The following is a 19,477-nucleotide window of genomic DNA, read 5'->3' as shown; positions in this document are numbered from 1 at the left end:
ATCTTATACTCTTCATAACAGCTCTCTGTTGAGAAGTATCCCACCTACTTTTGTTGGCTCCCTGCTGGAAAGTAGCCCTCTCGTATTTCCCCAATTTTCTAAAACAGCTAAGTGGGTGGAGCCAAGCTAATAGGATGAACATAATATTTCTGGACTTGGTGGAGGTAGCAGCACATAGCTCCATGGTGTCACTGCGTCATCATGGACCCCATCCATTTGATAGTGTAAAACATTTGAGCCCAGAGGCCCCCTCAGTGTTTTGGTTTGCAGTAGGCACAGCAATGGCTGCAGTACAACAAGTCCTATGTAAGAGTAAATCCTCATTAAGGCACAAATTGGTACCATTTTCCTTGAAGTTGCTTACCTTGCTGCTTATTGAATAAGGTATGGCCAAATGGAATGAAAGAGCATGCAAATTGACTGTATCAGACCAGTGATTGTAGTGGTGGGGACCCTTTCACAATAGTTATGTATGGTATGATACTTGTAGACCAATAACCCAGGAGTGTAACAAATGCATCCTCTTCAAATTAGATTCTTCCAAAGTTTATTTTTTAAAATAAAATTAAGGACCAATCTGGCTGTGCTGATTTAGCACATTGTCTGCACTCTTCCATCTCTGGATAGTTATCTCTTAAATTAAGAGGACTGCATGCATTTTCTGGCTCATTGCTTTATCAAGTATCTTTTCAATAGATAGCGGACTGCCCCATACAAGAGAAAACAATACTTTCATTAGCTTTAACACCCTTTAGTCAGCTTTATTCCTTCTCAAAATACAGCTATGATGTTGCTCCCAAGTTGTATTCCAGTATTTCAGAAAAAAAGAAAAGGAGGACTTGTGGCACCTTAGAGACTAACAAATTTATTTGAGCATAAGCTTTCATGAGCTACAGCCCACTTCATCGGATGCATGTCACTGTATCTGTATGAGTTTTTTCATGAAGTTGATAGATTTCCACTCCATACGGCTAAATTCAGTGCCTTGCATAACAACAGGTTTCAGAGTAGCAGCCGTGTTAGTCTGTATCTGCAAAAAGAAAAGGAGTACTTATGGCACCTTAGAGACTAACAGATTTATTGAGCTGTAGCTCACAAAAGCTTGTACTCAAATAAATTTGTTAGTCTCTAAGGTGCCGCAAGTACTCCTTTTCTTTTTGTGGATACAGACTAACACAGCTGCTACTCTGAAACCAGTATTTCAGAAGTGGCTTATAAAACCACTCTCCTGATCAAATCCCTAGCAGGGCAGAATGGTCCAATGGACCAGAGGAGCAAAACAGCTTATGAGAATTCAAGAGCTTCCCATGATGAATTGTGATTAAATTTTAAAAAAACAAACAAACAGAAAAGTTAAGATGAATATCAGGGAAACTTCCTGTCAGTAAGGGGAAACGAAGTCAGGCTACAAAATCTAATGAGTCTTTTCCATCTCTAATTTCTGTGATTATATTACTTTAAAAAAAATTAGCTGGAGAGAAGTGAATAATTATAGAATGGCATAGTTGGACTCCATCAAAGACAAATCCTGGCGTAGTGCTTTAGAAATGAATATGAGAGTTTAGGCTCTCTTGAGCAGGGGCTCACTAAGAATAGATTAGGTCAAAGAAATCTAACGTCTTTGAAGGAGCGAAAAAAATAATGAAAGCATGGCAGTGGATGTGAGTTACCTGGATTTCAGTAAGGCTTTTAGTAAGTTGCCCCACAGGCAGTTGTTGAACAAGATGATAAATCTAGATATCAGCACTGATGAGAAAATATGTGCAAGTTGGCAGGAACAGTGAGGAAGGTTATCATTAATGGCACAAAATCCTCCTGGAGTGAAATGACAATTGGGTTCCCACAGGGTTTTGTGTGGAGAGCAATCCTCTTTAACAAATTAATTACTGAGTTGGAAAATTGAACTACTGTATTTGTGTGGCATCCATACTTGCAGATGGTACTGAAGCATGAGATAGTTGACACAGTGGTGGATATAGTGAAATTGTAGGAGCTTTTGGACTTGTTGGGTAAATTGTCAGATGACTAAAATATTCTTTTAAATTTAGGAAATGTGTTGTTTCTGGGCTGAGAAGAACAAAAACGTGAAATACCAATTAAATATTAATGAGACAGGCAAAAAAGGCATTTAGAGGTGATATGAGCAGTATCCGTATCCTAATAGGGGGGATAGGTTGCTTTAAACAAAGAATACATATTAAATCTAAAGAAATGGGTTTTTTTGTTTTGTTTTTTGCATTTCTGCATGGCACTTCTGCATATTTCTGGAACATTGTAATGAAATTTAGGTAACTTAATTTAAAAGATCTCTAGTTATTACAGAGAGCACAGAGGAGGACAATATGGAAGGTTGACCTAAAGAATGGAAGGAATCTTTTTTGAGGAAAGAGATGCAGAGAGACTCGGGTGTGATTTCATTAAAGTTTTCTAGTACAGGAATTTAGGAGTAGGCACAGTGATACTTATAAGGAAGGGATCTCATATTTTCACAAATAAAAGCTTGAGCAGGAAAGGTTTAGGCTACATTTTAGAAAGGGCTTCTTGTAGGAGTTGTTAACATTTGGATTAGTCTACTGTATGATATTTGGAGCACAAATTGTCAACCACTTTAAAGCAAAGATAATTACTGCTTACTACACTAAGTATTTTATAAATGCCAATAGCTAGATATTTTGAATAAAAAAAATCTCCAGTAGTTAAACATGCTTACTGAGTAACGGCATACATCTGGTGCAAGATGTGAAAATGAAATAGATATTCCTTTTGGTTGTCTTAATCCACAAATTATGTCTACCTACTTTAAAAGAAGAGGGAATATTGCATTGATATTGCCACAAAATGATGAAAAGTGTATGAAAACTGGTCCATACTGTGAAATATGTAGATAATGAGAACATCTGATATTCATGAAGGTGCTCACTAGCAATAAATAGAAATTGAGGGCCTCCTCTGCTTCTATGAGGGGAGACAATTCGTGCTAGGGTCAGACTGTACCATATGGTATGAATTCACCCAACCCAGTCAGTAATCCATTTCTCAATATCATTTTTCACAAAGATCTGATCCAAAGCCTATTGACTTCAATGAGCTTTCAGTCTGGTTCCAAGCGAACCAAGAGTGGTGGTGAGCTCAGAGGTATTGGTCTGTTACAGCCCATTAGAATAGGTAGTACAGGTTTCCATCTGAGGTCGTAGGAGCCGATGGGGCTAAGCTGCTGTGTGTGAATGAATAGTGGCTAGTGGTCCAGGATAAAATTGTCCAGTATCTAAGTGATGTAAGAGTCTTTCAATGGGACTTAGGTGCTTTTCAAAATGAGACTTAAGCCTAAGTAACCCTAGGTACTTTTGAGGTGCTTTTCTTCTCGATGGTCATAATTATTCTTTGTACAAAAGTGCATTCTTATGTTGCACGGCATAAAAAAAATAGAGTTAGGAATTTTACATGTTCTTATGTTCTTACATGTGGCTATTGAAAAACTAGTTGGAAAAAATTTAATTAAACACCTACAACTTGACCGTATTGTTTTTCCTTTCTGAGTCAAGCAATCACCCTCTAATTGTTATTGACTTGAGCAGTTGGCCTTGCCACCCTCGTGTATGGGTGTAGTATGTGTGTAACCATGTTTTCGTTATTTTTCTTGTTTAAGTTTATGGAGAGAAAAGGCAGCACACACAAGAAACAAAATAAACAGGTATGTCAAAAATGTGTAGTTCAAATAAACAGAGACAAATATCCCTCCAAACCATCCTGTCCCATCTTTTAATTTTCTTCTTTAGGTAAGGTGGTTTGGGCCTCCAATGTCAACTGCTGTTATTTCAGACAGATCTGCTTACGGCTGTGCTGTTTGTCAGTGACTGATGACAGGTGCTCGTGCCCACAGGTTGTTTCTCCTCTCTGCCTACTTCTGTCATCTTCTTTTCCTTTTCTGTGTTTGTATCTTTCTTTCTTCCTGTCTACCTCTTTCCTTTCATATTTCCCTGAATTTGTTTTTTTCCCCTACTTCTTGCACAATTACCTTTCAGATTCTTTCTACTTTGTGTCCTCCTCTACGTCAAGTCTGATTCTTTTGGTCTGTCCCTACCCATTGTGACAGGTAGCACAGGCCACTGGATTGAGGAAAAGGCTGGGAACCAGGATCTGTTGAGTCCCAGTCCTGGCTCTTGCACTGATGCATAGTGTGACTTTGGGCAAGTCACTTACACTCTAATGAGATCTACAGAAGCTAAGGTCCTTGGAGGAGGAAACATAGATTCTTAAAACACATGTGCCTCCAAATAGGGTAGCTATATTTTTTAAAATATTTTTCTACTAACAAATATAAATCAGGTAAGCAGAGAACACTTAGTTTGTGACTTACGCTCTGAGAGTAAAAGATAGCGTAGTGGCGAAAGATCACCCTTTTTGGTCAGAGAATCAGATTTAGAACACATTTACTACATGCCACATACATTTTTTAAACAGCATGGCTTTTCTGAATATAAGATGTGGAGTTCTCAAATCCCTTATAAAAACGGATTTAAAGTGTTGTAGATTGATTCGTTTAAAACCATATGTCACAACATATATGAGGGCTCCGCTAGGTGAGAGATGGGAGGTTGCTGGTAGTAGGGAAGCAGAGCTCAAGTTGCTTAGTTTATCTGAACTGTGCACTTTCATGCCTCCCAATGATTTTTTTTTTAAAACTGCAATGTTCCATTAAGGAATTTTCTAAATGCATTAGCGGTGTGTCTGCTCAAACTTAACTCTGAATGAACTGTTGTTTGTTTGTTTGTTTGTTTGTTTGTTGTTTTTGTCTGGGATATTACCTATTTACTACACAGGACTGTTGAGAATGATTTAGTTCATATTTCCACTGGGTTTTGAAAATGTAAGCCTTTATCAAAGGACTAAGGTATTATTTCATTCTTGCTTGTTGCAACTCTCTTGTTACTCTTATTTCTATTTTTCTGCTTTGTCCTTCCTGTGTCTTCCTTTTTAAATAAACAAGTATCCTTTGCCTGACATTATTGTAGTAAGGCCTGGTATGAGGCCTCTGATACAAGGCCTCACATACAAAGCCTTATGTTTCAAGCCTTCTTCATGCTACAATTATCTCCTTCCACTAGTAAATGTCGTGTTAGGAGTACCGCTCTGTGTTCCTCCAATACTGTCACTTCATTATTGCTGGTGACATAACATGTAGTACAGCTTTCTTGCACCGCATCTTAAGCATCTGGTGCTGGGCACTACTGAGACTGAGACACTGGATAAAATGGGCCACAGGTCTGATCTAGTATTTTAGTTCCCATCTTTCTAGGAAATTATATATTTATTCTGTTCAGTGAGTATTGCTTTACATATAGAAAGCTAATTACTATTTTTCCTGTTACCCTTACGTAGCTGCAAACTTAATTAGATGATGTGCATTCTAACTTGGAACCTGGACTGTAGTTAAAAGGAAACCAGGTAGTAGTTAAAAGGAAACTTGTGTGACTTGGAAGGAAAAGGGCTATATGATGTATAGGGCCTGTCAAGGTTCCTCCCCCACTCTGAACTCTAGGGTACAGATGTGGGGACCTGCATGAAAAACCTCCTAACTTATCTTTACCAGCTTAGGTCAAAACTTCCCCAAGGTACAAAATATTACACCCGTTATCCTTGGAATGGCCGCTACCACCACCAAACTAATACTGGTTACTGGGGAAGAGCTGTTTGGACGCGTCCTTCCCCCCAAAATACTTCCCAAAACCTTGCACCCCACTTCCTGGACAAGGTTTGGTAAAAAGCCTCACCAATTTGCCTAGGTGACTACAGACCCAGACCCTTGGATCTTAAGGGCAATGAACAATCCTCCCAACACTTGCACCCCCCCTTTCCTGGGAAATGTTGGATAAAAAGCCTCACCAATTTGCATAGGTGACCACAGACCCTAACCCTTGGATCTGAGAACAATGAAAAAGCATTCAGTTTTTACAAGAAGACTTTTAATAAAAAATAGAAGTAAATAGAAATAAAGAAATCCCCCCTGTAAAATCAGGATGGTAGATATCTTACAGGGTAATTAGATTCAAAAACATAGAGAACCCCTCTAGGCAAAACCTTAAGTTACAAAAAAGATGCACAGACAGAAATAGTTATTCTATTCAGCACAATTCTTTTCTCAGCCATTTAAAGAAATCATAATCTAACACATACCTAGCTAGATTACTTACTAAAAGTTCTAAGACTCCATTCCTGTTCTGTCCCTGGCAAAGACCAGCATACAGACAGACACAGACCCCTTTGTTTCTCTCCCTCCTCCCAGCCCCTTAAAGCATCCTGTCTCCTCATTGGTCACCCTGGTCAGGTGCCAGCGAGGCCACCCTCAGCTTCCTAACCCTCTACAGGTGAGAGGAGCCCTCCCCTGGCCAGGAGGGATTTCAAAGGGTTTTACCCTTCCCTTTATATCCATGACAGGGCCCTACCAAATTCATGGCCATGAAAAACGCATCACGAATGGTGAAATCTGGTCTCTCCCCCCCAGTCTTCCCCCTGTGAAATCTGGTCTTTCGTGTCCTTTTACCCTAAACTATACAGATTTTATGGGGGAGACCAGAGTTTCTCAAATTGGGAGTCCTGACCCAAAAGGGAGTTGCAGGGGGTCACAAGGTTATTTTAGGAGGTCACGGTATTGCCACCCTTACTTCTGTGCTGCCTTCAGATCTGGGCGGCCAGAGAGCGACGGCTGTTGGCCAGGTGCCCAGCTCTGCAGGCAGCGCCATGCAAGCAGCAGTACAGAAGTAAGGGTGGTAATACCATACCATGCCACCCTTCCTTCTGAGATGCTGCCTTCCGAGTTGGGCAGTCACAGAGTGGTAGCTGCTGACAGGGCCCAGCTCTGCAGGCAGCAGCACAGAAATTAAGGTTCCAGTAACATACCATGCCATCCTTACTTCTGCGCTGCTCCTGGAGGAGGCTCTATCTTGAAAGCTAGACTCCTGGCCAGCAGCAGTGCAGGAAGTAAGGGTAGCAGTAATGCAACCCCCCACTCTACAAAATAAGCTTGCAACTCCCCGCTTCCTCTTCCTCCCCCCTCGCCCCCCCGGCCACGCACACACAACTCCTTTTTGGGTCAGGACCCTACAATTGCAACACTGTGAAATTTCAGATTTAAATAGCTGAAATCATGAAATTTAGGGTTTTTTAAACCCTATGACTGTGAATTTGACCAAAATGGATCATGAATTTGGTAGAACACTAACTATGTTTAGAGAGGTTTCAGAGTAGCAGCCGTGTTAGTCTGTATTCGCAAAAAGAAAAGGAGTACTAGTGGCACCTTAGAGACTAACAAATTTATTTGAGCATAAGCTTTCGTGAGCTACAGCTCACTTCATCGGACGCATTCAGTGGAAAATACAGTGGGGAGATTTATATACATAGAGAACATGAAACAATGGGTGTTACCATACACACTGTAATGAGAGTGATCACTTAAGGTGAGCTATTACCCACCCGCTGAAGTGAAGAAACAGATTGACAGAGCCAGAAGAGTACCCATAAGTCACCTAGTACAGGACAGGCCCAACAAAGAAAATAACAGAACGCCACTAGCCATCACCTTCAGCCCCCAACTAAAATCTCTCCAACGCATCATCAAGGATCTACAACCTATCCTGAAGGACGACCCATCACTCTCACAGACCTTGGGAGACAGGCCAGTCCTTGCTTACAGACAGCCCCTAACCTGAAGCAAATACTCACCAGCAACCACACACCACACAACAGAACCACTAACCCAGGAACCTATCCTTCCAACAAAGCTCGTTGCCAACTGTGTCCACATATCTATTCAGGGGACACCATCATAGGACCTAATCACATCATCCACACTATCAGAGGCTAATTCACCTGCACATCTACCAATGTGATATATGCCATCATGTGCCAGCAATGCCCCTCTGCCATGTACATTGGTCAAACTGGACAGTCTCTACGTAAAAGAATAAATGGACACAAATCAGACGTCAAGAATTATAACATTCAAAAACCAGTTGGAGAACATTTCAATCTCTTTGGTCACTCAATTACAGACCTAAAAGTTGCAATTTTTCAACAAAAAGACTTCAAAAACAGATTCCAAGGACAGACTGCTTAATTGGAATTAATTAGCAAACTGGATACAATTAACTTCGGCTTGAATAAAGACTGGGAGTGGATGGGTCATTACACAAAGTAAAACTATTTCCCCATGTTTTTCCCCCCCTCCCCAACCCCCCACTGTTCCTCAGACGTTCTTGTCAACTGCTGGAAATGGCCCACCTTGATTATCACTACAAAAGTTTTTTTCCTCCCCGCTCTCCTGCTGGTAATAGCTCATCTTAAGTGATCACTCTGGTTACAGTGTATATGGTAACACACATTGTTTCATGTTTTCTATGTATATAAATCTCCCCACTGTATTTTCCACTGAATGCATCCAATGAAGTGAGCTGTAGCTCACGAAAGCTTATGCTCAAATAAATTTGTTAGTCTCTAAGGTGCCACTAGTACTCCTTTTCTTTATGTGTAGAGAGATGTTTATGAAAGATTGTGATTTGGAGACACTCCCTCATAAGGGATAGTGTTGTGAATGTAGGAATTTGGTGATGTGCCCTGGAGACTAGAATTGGAAACATAGCATGGCTGTGTGCAGCAGTTCAGCAGAGAGGCTCTCCAGTTTATTTTATGAAGGCTGTATTCCTTTCCCATTCACTAGTTTGTTATTTAATGAACCCCAAGATCGTTACACTATGGATGAAGTCAACACATTGTAGTGTGGTAGACTCGAGTTTAATTCCTCCCTGTTTTCCATGAGTGGAAAAGAAAAAGCCTCACATACAGTAAAATATGTCTGTTTTGTTTTTTAAAAGCTCAGGGTAGTGTGGACTACCCATGCAGAATTCCACTGACATTAGGATTCTGCACTGACACAGGGGCCCACGCTACTATGGAAACGGATACAGACTGGAGTAGGAGCAGGAGCAAGGGTAGTGGGTTGACACTACTGGCAGTGGGAGTGTTCCTGACCAGGTAGTGATGCTGAGTAGACTGAAGAGACTGTTTCCCCTAAGAGCCTATATATCTACCTTGGGATCATTTGGGTGGGTCTTTGCCTGTGATTGGCTGGACCCAGTTGACTGGCATGGGGCCTATCAGAAGGTAATTGCCTCTGATGACTCATCACACTCTCTGGCTCAGGGATTTCCACTGTTGACAACATGCTTCAAGGTTTGAACTTTAAATCACGTGCTGTCAGTGGAACAATGGTGAATGTTTTTCAGTCAGGTTTTGTACTGAGGAACTGCATGTCCTCTCCAATAAACATTTAGAAAGATGCTGGTCATAGTTTAGTTCAGTGAAACTTACTCTGAATAAAGAGCAGCACATACCTGTAAATTATAAGTGTTTACACCCAAACAACTTCAGCTTTCAAGAAACATTGGATTATTGCTTATCTAACTACATGGTCAATATAGGTTTTCAAAATGGAAAGTTTTGCAAAGCAGAAACTCCTGGAGAAAAGCAAGAAAATTAAAGTAACTTGGAAAAGATTGTTTGCAATGTTGAAGCCCTGTTAGTCCCAGGATATTAGAGAAACAAGGTGCATGAGGTAATATCTTTTACTGTATCAGCTTCTGTTGGAGAGAGAGAAACTTTTGAGCTTACATAAAAGATATTACTTCTACCACATCTCTCTCTTGGAAAATATTGGCTTTCTTTCTGAGCTGGGAAAGTAAGATGAAAAGAGAGAATTTTTCCTGACAACAACCTTTTCTCTGTCACACTAAAAAAATAATATTTTATATTTAAACAAAAATATTAATTGTATTAAGTCTTGTGGTTATCATCTATTGACAGATAGCATAGGTTCTCCTCCTTCTACATAATAGGCTGGCACAAATGTGGGGTCATGTTGTCTGGAGTGGCTCATGGCCATGAGTGCCTACCTCAGGGCAGACACCCAACTTTGGTATGTTCTGTAATTAGATTTCACCAAGACAGTACCAAATTGAACTCCTAAAGTAATGCAATAGTCTTATAATGGAGTCACAGACAGTCCCCTTAGATACTGGGCAAGCTAGTCTGTGTGATAAATGGTCACTTGCACCAAAACCCACAAAATAATCAGGCTGCACCCAGTGCCAACAGACCAGTTACTCACCCAGATTGATTTGTTTCCTAAATTTCACACCAAAGACAATGTTGGTAGTCAGTTCTATAGCAAACTAACTAAAGGTTTATTAACGAGGAAAAAGAAATGAGAGTTATTGAGAGATTAATGCAGGTAAAATATATGCACAGGTGCGTCACAGTCTATAATTCCAAATGGTAGCAGAGATGTAGTAATCTGCCCGTTTCTCAAAAGTCTCTCAGGGCCACCCAGAATAATTCTGGGGATCCCTGTCTTCTTGTTTGGTTATTCTGCCCCGTTAGAATCCAAACAGTCCAGAGATGGAGATTTTTTCCTTGTGTCCATACTTATAGCTTCTTGTCACAGAAAAACAAGTTGACAGAGTCACTACCGACATGGGCTCTTTCTTTGATGATGCGGAGAGAGAGGAAAGCATTTAGAGTCTTTGATCGTCACACATGACCTTTTTTTTTTTTTTGAAATATGCAGGGATTCGCACCTTCCTGCTATAGTCCTTCATTTGCATTACACATTTGTTGTGTTTGATGGGTTACTTAGTTACAGAGTGTTACAGCGTGTTACAGTGTGTCACAGGGCACTAGTTCAGGTGGTTCCGCAGTCATAAACACACAGCAGGCTGTTTATCCTTCACCAAGGTGTGCATATATTTCCCTCTTACATCACCAGAACATCCAACATGGGCTTATAGCGAGGACAGACTTCCCTGTAGCCCTAATTCTTCAGCCCAGGCTCACCCTCTGAGCTCCTCTTCAGCTCCTTCCTCAGCTGCCTTTGCTTCCTGTTTCCTCTCCTTATATTCTCCCCAATTACCTTGTTAGCTCAGTGATTATTATCCAGGTGGTCACAATCCCCCACCAGAAGGTGTGTAATTGTTAAGGATACAATTCCGTCATGGAGGTCACAGAAGTAATGGATTCTGTGACTTTACCAGAGCTCCATGACTTCGGCTTCAGTTGTTAGAAGCTGGGGCGGGAGTCGGGGATGTGAGCCCCTCACCTTTGGTTTCAGCCGGGGCTGGGGCTGTGCATCCCCCCCCATCCCTGTGGCTGTGGCCAGTTCTAGAGCCTGGGCTGTGCATCTCCCCTCCCATGGCTTCAGGTGTGGCTGGAGCTGGAGTTGCTGCTGTTTGTCCCTGCCCCATGGCTTCAGTCAGGATTGAAGCTGGGACTGTGCTTTCCCCCACCCATCCCCACCATGACGGCGGGACTGGGGCTGTCAGTCCACACCATGGAGCTCCAGCTGTCATTCCTTCCCTCCCAACACCCCACCCTCTCTCCCCTCATTATTTTTAGTAAAAGTCACGGACAGTTCATGGCTCCCATTAATTTTCTTTTTGTACGCCTGCCACCTGTCCGTGACTTTTACTAAAGATAACCGTGACAAAATCTTAACCTTCATAATTCCCCCAGGCTGCAGCACTTTCAGTTATCAGGGATATATACAATGCAAGTGTTCACTGTTATATTGTAACATGGGGCGTAGTGGAGTGAGAAAAATACATGCAGCATCTATCTGGTTTCCAGCTATGCATTTGTAAATGTTCAGTGAGGCCTGGGGCCTTGGCATGAGCTGGCTCCCGGTCTGCCAGTGTCCCACCTGGCCTAAGTACACTGCAATACTTCAGGGCTGTGAGATTCTTGTGTTTAAATACAATATGTGAAGTAATGTTTTTGCTTGTTTGGGTAGAAGAGATAATAGAATATGTGAACAGAATATGATCAACAACCTATTCCTTAAAAAGAAAAGGAGGACTTGTGGCACCTTAGAGACTAACAAATTTATTAGAGCATAAGCTTTCGTGAGCTACAGCTCACTTCATTGAAGTGAACCCTCCTTTTCTTTTTGCGAATACAGACTAACACAGCTGCTACACTGAAAGCTGTCATTATGCAACCTATTCCTTGTTTGACTGTTTTTTTCGGCTAGGAAAGAATTCCCTATCAGTTGCAAGGAAAATCTTTAATCCTAACAGATTATGCTCAGGAGTGTAATCCCTATTCACTCTCTTTTTCATTTTGAATTGTTCAGGTGGCATTAGTTAATGAAATAGAATGAATAATTATTTAACTTAACATTTTTGTTTGTTTTGCTTAACTGTGTTGATTTTGCAATCAGGGTAGATTGATTTAAAGCAAGGCAATTTAAGTTATGGTTTAAATCACAAATTGGAAAGCCTTGATTTTAATCAATTTTTCCATTTGTACTTTGTTATTTTCTAAATACAGGTGTTTTCTTATTGGTTGATATCATTAAAACATGTTGATTCACAACTAAATGGCGTCTTTATACTAGATTTGGTACATCTTTTTGCTACCTAGAACAGTACTCTATAACCATATACATTTATTTAAGCAATTATATAGCTTAATATTTTAAGATTTTTATTTATAGTACATTTTAGTATATTAGAAAATAGTGAATTATATACTGCTTATTTACTAGACAGTGTATTAAACTGATTATTTCAGTTCAACCTGGAGAAATTTTCAAATATGCCTGGATGAAAATGACTGTAGCTTAAATTTCTACTCACCTACGTCTCTTGAAAGTGAGACAACAGTCTTCTAAGTTATTTAAGCTGTCCTTTAAACTGTTAAAACTAGTAGATCTCATTCCTTCCTGTCTCATTTTTATTCATAAACTGGAAGAGAAAGACGAGTTTTCCTACTTTTTCAACTCCCAATCGATTTCTCATCTTTAAATTAATTAATCCAAATGAAGACAATATTATTTCTGTGCCTGAAGAAGAGGCTACTGCTGTCAAAAGTTGGTTTAGCACTTCAACAGACTCTTGTTCCAGGTGCTTAGCTAGTGATTTCCAGTGGTGTGTTCAGTGGTGTGACTTTCTTTAAAACTTCTTCAGCAAACATGTACAGCTTGAATGGTTCACCTTGAACCCTTAAATTTAGTATGGTTGGCATGACAATGATGATTATTAGATGCCTATGTCATATAGCACCATCTTCTTTAGCAGTTAGGAATCTACCCTGATACTTTGGGGGGGAGAATATTGGCCAAAAAATGAGGTAGATTAATTGCTTGATCCATCAGCTTCTTTACTGCCTGCAATTTTCCTTTGTTGTTGAGTGTTTCTTTCTTCAGTGTCTCTTGAAGCGCTTTGCAAATTTCAGCAGCATCAGCAATGAAGTAGCATTCTTTCTGCAGTTAGTCCAAGGCTACAGAAATAGCTTTCAGTATGTTCAGCATATCTTCTACATTTCTCTTCAGTCCAATGTTGACTACTTTAGCTGTGTTATTTCCATATGTTTTGTCACAATTTTCTTCACAAATTCTCATCGGAATAGGCCAGTCCTTAATAACTCGAAACAGTCAACCACTGAATTCCATCATACATCTTAGGGGAGAATTAATTTGCATCCTCCTGCTCTCTTTGGTGAAGCTGAAGCAAAGTGGTTGTTACAGAAGTATTTTTGCAGTTTTGACATTTTCCTTTATTCCCGGAGTTGTACTTAAGTCTTTGTCTAAAAGATTAATCAAATGAGCACTGAACCCATATGTTTCAAGGTTCAGATTCCCTTCAAGTTTCAGGTTCCCTTCATGGTCCTCTTCTAGATTTCTCCTCATCTTTGCTAAATTTACAACATTCTCTCTGATAAAGCTGCACTCCTGACACTTAAATTTTTGTTCACAGTTTGTTACAGCTTTTACTGATACTACTTCTAAGTAGTCTGTTGTATGGGCATTTCTTGATGCATCAATAGTTTCTGTAAAAAAGATAATCCCATTTTATGTCATCACACAGGTGCATATTATGTGATCATTGTGTGCATTGCTCCACCCATCAAGATTCAGATTAATGAATTTCCCATCAATGTTTTTTGCAAACATTTCAATTTCCTTCACATACTGTATCCAGAAAACTTCTAGCAATGTCTGCTCTGCTAGGTGGAGTATAGTCTGGTCATAATGAATTAACAATGTCAATGATATTTTTGTTCAAAGAATAACTAATGAAATAAGGGGAAGTTTCTAAACGGAAGGCCTCTGACCAATAAGGATGCCTGCAGATGGTTTAAAATGTGACAAAGAGAATCTGTCTTAAAAAAAGAGTCAACACTGACCTTTCCACCCCCCATACCAGTATTATCTAAAAAATTATGTCCACTGTGAATTTAGGTGCAAAGGAAAAACTGTTGATCAGCAAGAAGGAGGAAAGAAATAGGGAGGAAAGGCCTTGGGGAGAAAGGAGGTTGTAAATCTTATCTGGATTAAGATTAGAAATAATCATGAACTGTCTCAAATTGCTTTTTGGTTGAATTCAGTAATTGGCAATGACAACACTTGCTTGTTACAGGGTGTAAAAAAGTAAACTCTTAAGGGTTCATTGTTAGTACCTGTCTGACCGCATTGGAGCTGACCAATATGGGTTTAAGCATCACTAGATGTAGCCTGTAAATATCTTGATCAAATGCTCACACCAACATTCAGTTTGCAAAATGTCTACAAACAAGAGAGAAGAGAGGGCTCTTTTTGCATCTGCAAATTATAAGGAGCATGGATTAGTTAGGTTCTGTGGTATTACACTCTGCTTTTGTATTGGCTTATGATATATTTTAGGTAGTGTGTGGACAAGATAAATATCTCTTTGTCTCTCGTGAAATGCCTTTGATCTGCATTTACCTACCTATGGTTCTGAGTGGTAGTTAATGGGCACGGCAACTCTCCTGAATCATACAGGGCAAGTCCTTCTTATTACAAATCCCTCCATCAGATGTTGTCTGGTGGTAGGCAATACTTACAGTACTAAGTACGTGCTATGGATTGTACATTTCAGGGTATGTGCCTGAATGCCTCTGCTTTTGTAAATTATAACATGCCTTTCATATTACTCAAATACATTCCTCTGTGGTTTAGTGTAGGCAGTAATTAGTTTGGATTAAGAAAACCATTTTAAATGTCCGGGTTAATTAAATATAGAAGGTATTATTCTGATCTCAGCTATACAAGACATTGTAAAACATTATTATTGCTACTTTTATTATTATTTATTATTTTTATGTGACAGTGCTCATGCTATGCTAGGCACTTTTCAGAAATTAACCCAGTGAGCTCACTGTCTAAAGACAGCTAGGTAGACAGAGGTTAGAGGAAGAGGAACAACAAATGGTTAGCTTTTATACAAGTCAACATAGTACTGCTAACCCCAAACCTTCAAAAATTCTGAGTTAGCCTCTCCCCACCAAATCATGAGATTTTTAAAAATAATACATTTTGTTTCTTTTTATAAGTGTTCTGGATTTTGAGCCTTTATGGTTCACATCTTCAAGCTGTTCTCTGCAGTAGTGGAGGCTGTACACTTCCTTTTCGTTTTGTAAATAAATGCTGAGATGTTCACATAATTACATTTTTCCAAGAGCAGAGGCTTTGAGAAAAACATCAAATATTGCCGGACTAATGATAAAATTGCAAGAGTTGGCAGCACTGCAACTAGATCAAATGTAGGCAGCATGACAAAAGTGGGTGTTGAAGGAGTTCAGTGAGGATGTAGCAGGAAAGGGACCTTGTGAATTAATTCAAACATTTTGTGAAATTAGTTGTGGGTCTTGTGTACATATGGGAGGTAGGTAAGTGATGCAGGAATATTTGCTGTATATCTTGTGTGCATAGAATATATAAGTACTCCTTTTTATGTAATATCTAAAAATACACAGACTGAATAATTTACATAGGTTTATGTAATTTTGTCTCTTCTAGGGAGCATGACTTCTGCAACTTCACCTATCATTTTAAAATGGGACCCAAAAAGTTTGGAAATCAGGACTCTTACAGTAGAGAGGCTCTTGGAACCCCTTGTTACACAGGTAAGTTGATTTTTTTGTACAGTAGTTAGCTGTTGTCTTGAGTGTGATGCTATATCTCAATGTATGGTTATTCTTTATTACAGTAGTGCTAAAGGGCTCCCAGGCAGTCTCCTTGCACGAGGCAGTGTGCAAACACACATTCAGGAGTTCTTGCTTTAGAGTCTTTGCAGTCTAAGACAAATGTCATAAAAAAAATCGTGGGAGAGAAATAAAATCAGACAAATACAATTTTTATATAGCTATAATAGATAATGACAATCTGCAATTATTCTTCTAACAATTATATATAAAGTAAATGCCAACTATCCCCTTTTGTCCCTTACGTCATTATTAATTGGCAGTTTTCTTACAGACATTATGGCAGAGGTGGACCTTGGGGAGTGGTCTGAAGGACAAGGGGTAGGCTTTCTTTTGAGATTAATGTTGGCTTCTACAGTGAAAGTAAAACTGATATTAAACAAAAATTCTATTTTTAAATGATCTTTTTTATATGAGGCTCCCATACTGCTCATGTTGAATGATGTCACTTTCCAGCAAAATTGCTGCCACCAGTAATATGTTTGCAAAAAGAAAAGGAGTACTTGTGGTACCTTAGAGACTAACCAATTTATTTGAGCATGAGCTTTCGTGAGCTACAGCTCACTTCATTGGTTAGTCTCTAAAGTGCCACAAGTACTCCTTTTCTTTTTGCGAATACAGACTAACACGGCTGTTCCTCTGAAACCAGTAATATGTTTGTTTTGCCCTTTATATGTTGGGACAAAAAGGTATTTTATATTTTTCTTCAAATTACATTTGACAACCCAGTATAAGGTAAACCTTGGCTACATGACCTTTTTATGAAGTGATCAAATGGGTTATGTCACTCTGTACCCCCATGTTCTCACCGTGTTCATCCTTATAATTTGATTGTGTGATATCCAGTGCAAAGTTTGTCATGTCGGGTATCTTCAGAAGGCTCATGATGCACTGAGCATTGTTGTTATAGTAATGTTATAGGTTGTGATTTCATGCATATAGTTATACGGCTGAAAATGTGTCTTCATGGCTTAAAACAAGCCCAGGCAAAACTCTCCAGGAGTAGAGGGGCAGTTCACATTTCATCAGGGCACGTATGGGACAAACCCAGCCCAGCCTCACAGGAACAAAGGACACTGGCCTAGGCAGCAACAAAGGATCTGTTGGACTCTCAAGTGATTCACCCCCTTTCCCTTGGTCAGTTTGGGACTAGGATGAGGTAATGCTCACCTGACTCTGAAGGGGGGGGGCAAAGCCAGGAGGGAAGAAAGAACATGATAAAAGGGAGAGAACTTTGCCATGCTATCTCTCTTCCACCTCCATCTACAGACACCACCACCAAGTGACTGAAGTGCTGATGAAAGGGGAGAGCCTGGCTGAAGGGCAACCAGCCAGCCTTTGGTGAGAAGCATCTAAGTATGTAAGGGCACTGAAAGTGTTAAGATCAGCTTAGAATGTGTTTTGCTTTTATTTCATTTGACCAAATCTGACTTGTTGTGCTTTGATTTATAATCACTTAAAATCTATCTTTTGTAGTTAATACATTTGTTTGTTTGTTCTACCTGAAGCAGCGTTTTTGGTTTGAAGTGATCAGAGACTCCCCTTGGGTTAACAATCCTGGTACATATCAATGTCTTTGTTAAATTGACAAGCTCATATAAGCTTGCAGCATACAGTGGGCATAACTGGACACTCCAACATGTTTCAGAGTAACAGCCGTGTTAGTCTGTATTCGCAAAAAGAAAAGCAGTACTTGTGGCACCTTAGAGACTAACCAATTTATTTGAGCATAAACTTTCGTGAGCTACAGCTCACTACATCGGATGCATACTGTGGAAAGTGTAGAAGATCTTATTATATACACACAAAGCATGAAAAAATACCTCCTCCCACCCCACTCTCCTGCTGGTAATAGCTTATCTAAAGTAACCACTCTCCTTACAATGTGTATGATAATCAAGTTGGGCCATTTCCAGCACAAATCCAGGTTTTCTCACCCCCCCCCCCCCAACTCACTCTCCTGCTGGTAATAGCTTATCCAAAGTGACCATTCTCCTTACATTGTGTATGTTAATCTAGGTGGGCCATTTCCAGCACAAATCAAGGGTTTAACAAGAACATCTTGGGGGGGGGGGGGGTAGGAAAAAACAAGGGGAAATAGGCTTGTGTCTGGGACTGGAAATATTGGCTAGCATCATTTGCTTGCACAATCCAAGCAGGGGCTGGCCAAAAGTGTTCACTCATGTAGCTGGGAGCAGCTTACATGCTTGAGGCTGTGCGAGAACAACCTGGGAGTGGGGGTTCTCACAGTAGAGCAGGGTAAGGCTGGCTCCTGGAGTTGAGGATTGGAGTGACCTAGCAGATCACCGGTCCAGATAACACCAGGGGAATGTCACATGGGTGTGGCTTTCATTTAACATGTTAATGAACTCTCCTGACAAACCTAGACAGATAAATCTGCTGCCAATGTGGAGGGCTCTTTTAAAATCTGCAAGATCCTAACATGCTGAGTTGGGGTGACAAATTAGGTTATGAGTTATCTTTCGCTCTGGTCCTGCTGATAGAGAGGGAAGTCAGGCGAAGTTATAGCAGGCTGACTCTGTTAGGCAGTAATAGGTCAGCAGAAGGTAGCCTTTACTAAAGGGTGAAAAGTCTGCCAGGGGAAAAGTTCCATGGTCTCTGAGAGGATGGTTGAAGACTTCAGACGAAAACAGTAAAGCTCCTGTTTGGTTGGGACTAGTGATTTATACACAGGTTTCTGCATTTGCCTTGGTCAGGTTTGGTGTTGATGGGTTTAAGATCAGCAAGACCAATGTACATAATATAAATAATTATACGTGACTTTGTAACATCATTTTATCCAACAATAGAAACTAACATGTGCCCTGAAGTCCACCACCATTTCGCTGAGTGCAGCAACATGTTGATTTTTTTCATAGTTTAGCAACAAGATGAGAGTGGGAGGCAATGCACTGTCTAGCTTCAGGAGGGGAAAATTGAACCAGTTTGTACATTTCAGAGTTTCTGATGGTCCGTAAGCAACTTCTTGATTTCATAGATTTTTTAGGCCATAAGGAACCTTTAGATTACCTAGTCTGACCTCCTGTATAACACAGGCTACAAAATTTAAACCAGCCACCCTGTTTTGAGTCCAATAACTTGTGTTTGACTAAAGCATATCTTCCAGAAAGGCATCCACTCTTGATCTGAAGACTTCAAGAAGTGGGAAATTCACTGCTTCCATTGGTAATTTGTTCCAGTGGTTAATCATTCTCACTGTTCTTTTTTAAAGTGCCATCTTTATCATTTGAATCTGTCAGCTATTGGTTCTCGTTATACCTTTCTCAGGTAGATAAAAGATCCTGTTAATCCTGGTATTTTCTCCCTGTAAAGGTACTTGCATATTGTAATAAAGCCACTACTCAATCTTCTTTTTGATAAACCAGATAAATTGAGCTTCTTAAGTCTCTTGCTATAAGAATATTTC

At 40.0% G+C, this 19,477-nt stretch overlaps 1 protein-coding gene across 3 annotated transcripts in view; it reads left to right on the top strand.

Annotated features, from left to right (window-relative positions):
* Positions 1-19,477, top strand: part of CTNNA2 (catenin alpha 2) — an 803,547-nt gene that overhangs the window by 78,943 nt on the left and 705,127 nt on the right. For all 3 annotated transcript variants that reach the window (XM_048846332.2, XM_048846333.2, XM_048846330.2), the window contains one exon: positions 15,866-15,972. In XM_048846332.2, the coding sequence (XP_048702289.1) occupies positions 15,871-15,972 (102 nt within the window). In that variant the 5' untranslated portion in view covers positions 15,866-15,870. The remainder of the gene's footprint in view (positions 1-15,865; positions 15,973-19,477) is intronic.

The sequence above is a fragment of the Caretta caretta genome, chromosome 4, assembly GCF_965140235.1.
Source record: "Caretta caretta isolate rCarCar2 chromosome 4, rCarCar1.hap1, whole genome shotgun sequence".
NCBI classification, from domain to species: domain Eukaryota; kingdom Metazoa; phylum Chordata; order Testudines; family Cheloniidae; genus Caretta; species Caretta caretta.
The sequence above is the reverse complement of the archived record's forward strand: the minus strand, read 5'-3'. Positions and strand labels throughout refer to the sequence as shown.